Source organism: Borostomias antarcticus, assembly GCF_949987555.1.
Source record: "Borostomias antarcticus genome assembly, chromosome: 15".
Lineage (NCBI taxonomy): Eukaryota > Metazoa > Chordata > Actinopteri > Stomiiformes > Stomiidae > Borostomias > Borostomias antarcticus.
Window position 1 is genome coordinate 8317360 of NC_140248.1, and position 6918 is coordinate 8324277.

At 40.5% G+C, this 6918-nt stretch overlaps 2 protein-coding genes across 2 annotated transcripts; one reads left to right on the forward strand and one right to left on the reverse strand.

The window, feature by feature from the left end:
* The first annotated feature begins 3754 nt into the window (after nucleotides 1-3754).
* On the forward strand, nucleotides 3755-5274 carry ddt (D-dopachrome tautomerase). Its single transcript, XM_084449597.1, has 3 exons — nucleotides 3755-3932; nucleotides 4168-4343; nucleotides 4626-5274. The coding sequence occupies exons 1-3, from the start codon at nucleotides 3825-3827 to the stop codon at nucleotides 4696-4698; spliced, it is 357 nt and encodes a 118-aa protein (XP_084305723.1). The 5' UTR covers nucleotides 3755-3824; the 3' UTR covers nucleotides 4699-5274.
* Nucleotides 5275-5473: 199 nt separating this feature from the next.
* On the reverse strand, nucleotides 5474-6622 carry supt4h1 (SPT4 homolog, DSIF elongation factor subunit). The gene is made up of 5 exons (XM_084449596.1): nucleotides 6452-6622; nucleotides 6129-6235; nucleotides 5965-6020; nucleotides 5740-5793; nucleotides 5474-5606 (listed from the first exon to the last, which is right to left on the reverse strand). The coding sequence occupies exons 1-5, from the start codon at nucleotides 6518-6520 to the stop codon at nucleotides 5539-5541; spliced, it is 354 nt and encodes a 117-aa protein (XP_084305722.1). The 5' UTR covers nucleotides 6521-6622; the 3' UTR covers nucleotides 5474-5538.
* Between the last annotated feature and the right edge of the window lie 296 nt (nucleotides 6623-6918).

Genomic DNA, 6918 nt, shown 5'->3' on the forward strand with positions numbered 1-6918 from the left:
TGGAGAATATAATTAAGTGTGATCCCTCTGGCAATGACAAACATGACGCAACTACTTCCAACAGGCCTGTAGAGGTCATGGATGCATTGAGTTAGGCCTAGGCTACATGAAATACCATCAATACAGTACCTGAACAATGCCAGACACACAAAGTAACAATTACATTCAGCAACTTTCAGTTGGTTGTAGGCTGAGCACTTCAAAAGTTCTGTTAGACTACCTTAATGTAGGGCACGTGCCTCTGTGAAGTGGTGGGGGAGCTCATGGTTTCCACCCAGTGGCCTATTACTTTAATACATTCTCTGCATGACAGCACCATCGTGTGGTAGCCTATACAAGTTTGAGTGTGAATCCACTCTACTGTGAATCATCATCATCATACGCCAGGTGTATTGCTCAGGACCCAAGGAAGAGCAGCGTTGAGTTAACCTGACGTGCCAGATGGTTTGTTCCACACAGCCATTTAAGCTTCTGTTTGTCTGTATGTCTGTCTGTCTCTCCGTCTGTCCGTCTGTCCGTCTGTCCGTCTGTCCGTCTGTCCGTCTGTCTGTCTGTCTGTATTTCGATCTGCTCAAGAAACAGGCACTGGGGTAAGTTGAAATTCGGCAGGTGTATTGGTCAGGATCCACCGTGGCAAGTGTGGTTGCGTTCCGAATCGCATACTTCTACTACTTACTACCAGTACCTACTACAGCTGCCCTTAGAAAGTACATACTTTGCAAGCAGTAGGCATCCAATTGGGACATACTACCTTGTCATAACATTGCGCCTTGAAATTTGTCCACATCCGTCGCTGTCATTAACGCAACATTCGTCTACACCTGTCGCGACTCGCACATGTGAAGTACATTTCCGCTGCGCACAGGATTGTGGGTCAGAATATCCAGAAAAGCCTGCTGGCTTGCATACTGCAAAATACGACCGGATGTAGTAGGACATCCTGGTATTTTTGCCATACTGCATGTGGCATACTATGTATTGGGACATACTACATCCTGTTTTGGCATACTATATAGTAAGATAGTATACGATTCGGAACGCAACCTGTGAGTTGTTTGGATGAGCAGTTCTTGAGAAAGCTGCAAGCAACAATACCGGAGGTGGCCTGTTCCAAACGGCCATGTTTTGAATGAGCACTGCACTGGTCTCAATAAAGTGAGATGGTCTTCATCCCTTCACCCTTCAAAGACGTCCACCACCTGTAGCCTAGAGACTATTGAGATGAAGCCACTTTGGTGTGGTGAAAAGTCAAATCCTGTGACCTTGCACCTGTGGTGATTACAGTTGGTAAAAGCCAATAAAATTCAAACCAGCCAATAAGAGGACAAGGCATTATGATTCCGCTTACTGTGCAATGAGGAACATATTAAATGTGCAGTGTGCAGTTCTTGGTGCCATCTAGTGGTGAAGTTGCAGATAGCAGCCAGCTCAATAGAATTACATTGAATTCAACATAATAATTTGGATAGTTAACATAACTTCAAAGTAAGTTTTTATTCTTTGTATTGTTCCAGGTCAAATCAGTCATATAACTGTGTCTTGTTAAATTACTAACACACACAAGATATATAACAATATAATAATTAAAAAAAAGATTGTAGCTGACAATTTGAGCATAATTATTCCTACTTAAATTATTAAGTAGGAATAATTATTATTTCCAATGTATTTCAAAATAGGAATAATGTATTTGTAAATACTTTGATATAGTATTTTACTTTCAAATAGTATTTCAAATACTATAACTGGAGTAATCAACAGTTACTCCCTGGGGATCAATAGAGTATCTACCTATCTACAGTATGACTGGAGTAATCAACAATTTCAACAATAAGTAATCAACAATTTCCCCTATCCATCCATCCATCCATCCATCCATCCGTCCATCCATTTATCCTCCAGGGGCAGCCAGGAGCAGTGGGCAGCCATCATTCATTGTTGATTTCCAGGAGTATTTATTCAAATAATTAAATACAAGTAAGTGCTTTCTGGCTGGCTATTTGAAAATACTCAAAAACAAGGCAATCATTATTTTCAAATAGCCTACAATTACCAATTAGTATCTCTTATTGATTCAGATTCAGATCTTTATTTGTCACATGCAAACGTACAGAGTACAATCACAGTGAAATGTTACTGCCGGCTCTGTGATGTGCTTAAAAGTTACAGATAATTACAATACACAAGTTACCAATTACACAAAAAGTACAATGCACAAAAAAGCAATACAATATAAGCTCAAGACAGGGGTCTCAAACTCAAATTGGCTTGGGGCCACTGCTGGTATTGTCATCTCATAGGAGGGCCACTTCAACGTTCAAGTACTACTAACTATAAGAAATCTTTGCAATATTTCTGAAAATTTTATTTTTTATTTCCATAACTACTCTGTTAGTGCAAATCTGGTTTCCTTACTTGTATTTTATCTTGAATAGCTTACATTTGTACTTTATTCTATTTCAGCTCCAAGATATGCATCACTACTGTAAGCCCACTCTGGACCTACTTGCATTATTAATTTATTATTAATTTAATAATAATTTAATAAATGTATTATTATTATTAAAGTTAAAGTTTGTTTACATTTCTTGCCAGTTACTTGAATACATGGGTAGGCTACTAGCCTATTCTAATTCTTACCAGACACTTATCTTGAAAGACTGCAGAAACGTTAGCTCTCTCAGCTGCATGCACATTTTTTCTCTAGTTTCCCTACGACTCAGTGTTCTTCATGTTTAGTCATGAATGACACTTGACATTATATTCTTTTAGAACTGCAATTTTTTTCTTGCTTGATATGTTGCCATCTGTGTTTACATTTGTGTGATACTATAGGTGTGTGCACTAGATATGGTGGCACTGTACATTACACACTAGCTAGTGTCATGTAGGTGCCGGATGGCTGTGGGAAGAAGCTCCTCCTGAGTCTCTCCGTGTTCACCATGTGTGTGCGGTACCTTTTCCCTGCCCGAAGCAGAGAGAACAGTCCATTGCCTGGGTGGCTGGTGTCCTTCAGGATTCTGTTGGCCTTGGTCTTGTATCTCTTAGTGTAGATATACTTGAGGTGGGGGAGTGGCTCCCCTAAGGTATGCGGACCGTACCACTCTCTGTAGGGCCTTGTGATCTTGTGTGCTGCTGTTCCCATACCAGGTGGTGATATTACAGATGCTCTCAATCATGAATGAGTAGAAGAGCCGTTGAATCTGGTGGGACGCTCTGAATTTCCTCAGTTGTCTGAGGTGACATCCTCGCCACAGTATCTATGTGTGTTGACCATGTCAGTGTATAGTGTTGAAAGCTGAACTTTAGTCAATGAACAGCAGTCTCATATAACATCAGATCACATAATTACATTACATTACATTGATTACATAATATCACATTTATTGTTAATCCAGGGTTTTGGGTTTGAATAAGTTTTGATGGTCACTTGACCCAGGTCTGTCAAATATCAAGGCAATGTTCGCCTTAATTCATTAGGTGATAATAACCACATATCTAATAACATGTAGTCCTATATCAGTAAATCAATCTGATTGTAGTAAAACATACGGATGCGCCAAATGGTTTGCTTTCCGAGAGAAACCCAACAGCTCGCGAGATCATGATGGTCTCACGAGGCTAGAGAACAACATGTATGGGGGGTCCGTAACCTGATATGGAATTGACAAATCACAGATCGAGATGGATGGGCGTTTCTCTGTGCACCAATGAACACGAGAAGTATCTAATCGCTTTCCGGGGCAAAGGAAAATCCGTGAGGAAAACGCACAAGCGACACCTCTCTCCTCTGTCTCACCTCATCAGACAAGCACAACAAAACCATGCCCTTCATTGATTTAGAAAGTAACTTACCTCGGAGCAAGTTCTCTGAGGACTTCTTAAAGAAACTATGTTCCACGACAGCTGCTGTTTTAGGAAAACCCGAGGATGTGAGTTCCTTTGCAGTAGCCTATATCCTGCATTATTGTCGCTTCTGCTAGGCAGAAATAATTCCGCCGCAAGGGTCACCGACAGAATTTGTAACACACTTTACGTTACGCGTTGTCATTAATTGCAGATGAGAAATTCTAATCAGATTGTGAATGCGTTGATTATGTCGTAAGGCATTTTGAACTGCATTGTTTTGTATGAAAGTTAAATAAACTTTATTATTATATCTTGCAGAGAATGAATTTGGTGGTGAAATCTGAACTACCGATGCTTATTGCTGGATCTTGCTCCCCGTGCGTAATGCTCTCTGTGTCCGCCATTGGTGTAACGGACACAGCCGAGAAGAACAAGGAGCACAGTGCCAAGATCTTTCAGTTCCTTACTGGAGAACTCGGACTTGGCGAGGACCGGTTAGTAGGCCTTGTTTATGCCATATATCATTCAGTTCTGGTGCACTGTAGTGTCCACAAAGATCTATAGAATACATAATCCAAAACATTCTAGTGGGCTATTTTGTTGCATTGACCAAAAAGAGCTGAGGGCGGTATTTCTTAATTATCACCTTATATCATGTTAAAAGTGGGAGTGGACAAAGTTGTGGACTTGTGTTGGTATGTCTTTCAGCCCAGCACTACATGTTCCCGATGTGTTGTGTAAGATTTATGCCCTCACCGATTATTCTAATTCTACAGGATTGTGATCCGATTCTATGCATTGGAGCCACATCAGGTTGGGAAAAAAGGAACAGTCATGAGCTTCCTGTAGAAGACGCTTCACAGTTACTTCCAGAATCCATTCCACATCAACAGATGCCAGTAATCAATGGAAGGACTGACTCCTTGGAATTAGATTCCAGTGCTAAGAAAGTTTAATGTTTTGTCACTAAGAAATTTGGCTGATGAATTTTCACTTGAACCATGACCCACTGATATAACGCATCTTGTTGTTTAGAACCATAAATTCAGTTTATGATTCTTTGTTGTAGGTAAACAATGTTTAACCCCCCAATCACTCAAGTCCTTTGGACCAAATACTGTGAAACCTGTGCACCTGATCCCAACTCCCAGACACTCAACCAGCAGAAATGATAAAGCTAAATAATTTTAACTTGGGATCAAAGGTGTGAGGTAAGCAATTTCAATTTCAGGCACTCCATAATATGGTTAAACAGATTGTAGCAAGTTGAACATGTTTTGATGTGGTCAACATACTATAAATGTATAAGGACCGCTCTGTCTGGACCTGTTGCTTTGCCGGGCACTATTAGCAATCATAATTGCATAGTTGCAAAAATGATCAACTCATGACAACTTAAATAAAAAAAACAAGAGGTTTATTTAGTAAGGCTATCATTTACACTAATAAAAAACAATTGAATAAGCCAATGACTCTTATTCCCTATTCAAAATGGTTATTTTTCCACACATTAGAGTACATAATGAAAAGTGAGCAATGACTTGGTCTCCATATTAGCAAGGTGAAAATTTTGCCTCTGATCCACAACTCAGTCCCAACATGGTCCTGTGCATATGGAAAAATGAATAGCAGTATGATGTCGAGCTGAACAACATCTGTTCCCATAGGGAGGTGAAGGTTTGACTTGTCTCATGTCTTGATAGCAGTGTCTCTGGATTTGTAGATCACTCCTCTGCTTTTCAGTTCTCTCACTACACCTGCATGAAGGAGAGGGAATTGCAAATATTGAAATATACTCAACCAGTGGCAGCAGTTTGAGATACAAAGGAAGGTCACATTTTATTTCAGAACAAAGATTTTGTGTAGTATATTCAATTTTGATGAACATACCTGGAGGCAGCCGCCCTGTTACTGTAACAGCATAAACACCTGGCTTAAAGTTACCTTGGGAGGGGAACACAGAACAATATGTCCATGCCTAACATGGCCATAACCTCGACTGTAGGACTAGTATGAGGGCTGTGGCATGCATACATCCTATGCCTCAATATAGCTAGCCAATGTTAGCGATCTAACTCAATGGGGTGGAAATGCATAACCAGACTGGTGACTTACTTATTCTCTGCCATTTGGCCACCCAGCTGTCCTCAGGACTCATCATGGCTATGACTCTATAAAGAGAGAGAATGCATTAGCCACACCACAACAAGAGCCCTTTCTGATTCAACCACCGACTTATATAATCATATCTATGTGAACATCAAGAAGTGAAATAATACCCATCAAACGAGGAGCTCGTGCACTCATACACCATCTCCCTGTTCCCCTTCATTTGAAGATAGGACTCGCAGTTGTCGCAACCATCATATTCAAATTGATCAATTGTCTGTTGTTGGCAAGAGAAAGAGTAGTTAACCACCGAGTGCTTTGCTAGCTATAAATTACACATCTATATTACACGTCTGAAATATTCCTTAACTGGGCCATTAAAAACTAGCCCATGTGATCGGCAATAATGTAGCTACTTATAGTAATGAGCTATTAAACGCATTAGCTAGCTAGTTAGCTCACGCTAGCTCTACTGGTGCTGCTAGCCGCTTACCTTCACGAGAGAGCATAGAAGACAAGCCCGTTGATGGCGAAGGTCTTTAGGAACAGTTTCCAAAGCCATTCTGTGAAGATAAGACAAGCAGATATGGATGCTCGCCCAAATTATATTCTAAAAACAAATTTAGTAACGTTTGCTATCTCGATAAGGATAATCTGCTTGTCTGTCGCTATCGCCTAGCACATTTCCGGTGCTTAATATATACGTCATTGACGCGCAGTCAACGTCAGAGGCAGCTCTTGTCGCACGTCCCATCAAACGCTGTGAGAACAGTGAACACATCAGTCATCCACCTTTTAGAATAGATAAAGGTGGAAAACTTTCAGGGACATTTTATATTGGATTTTCTCACCGTCAGCCATAGCCTACCCAGCTCATGAGAAGAGAATTTAATTTAAGAGGTCAAGACACAATAGGTCCAAGTTTCCTATAAGCCTTATTTGTGCCCCCATTAAATTGCA

Excerpts from the sequence above, each read along its gene's own strand:
- ddt (XM_084449597.1), top strand. The coding sequence starts at position 3,825 with ATGCCCTTCATTGATTTAGAAAGTAACTTACCTCGGAGCAAGTTCTCT. Across the intron at positions 3,933-4,167 it reads TTTTAGGAAAACCCGAGGAT|AGAATGAATTTGGTGGTGAA; the intron begins GTGAGTTCCTTT and ends TATATCTTGCAG. Across the intron at positions 4,344-4,625 it reads CTCGGACTTGGCGAGGACCG|GATTGTGATCCGATTCTATG; the intron begins GTTAGTAGGCCT and ends CTAATTCTACAG.
- supt4h1 (XM_084449596.1), bottom strand. The coding sequence starts at position 6,520 with ATGGCTTTGGAAACTGTTCCTAAAGACCTTCGCCATCAACGGGCTTGT. Across the intron at positions 6,236-6,451 it reads TTCTATGCTCTCTCGTGAAG|ACAATTGATCAATTTGAATA; the intron begins GTAAGCGGCTAG and ends TGCCAACAACAG. Across the intron at positions 6,021-6,128 it reads ACGAGCTCCTCGTTTGATGG|AGTCATAGCCATGATGAGTC; the intron begins GTATTATTTCAC and ends CTCTCTTTATAG.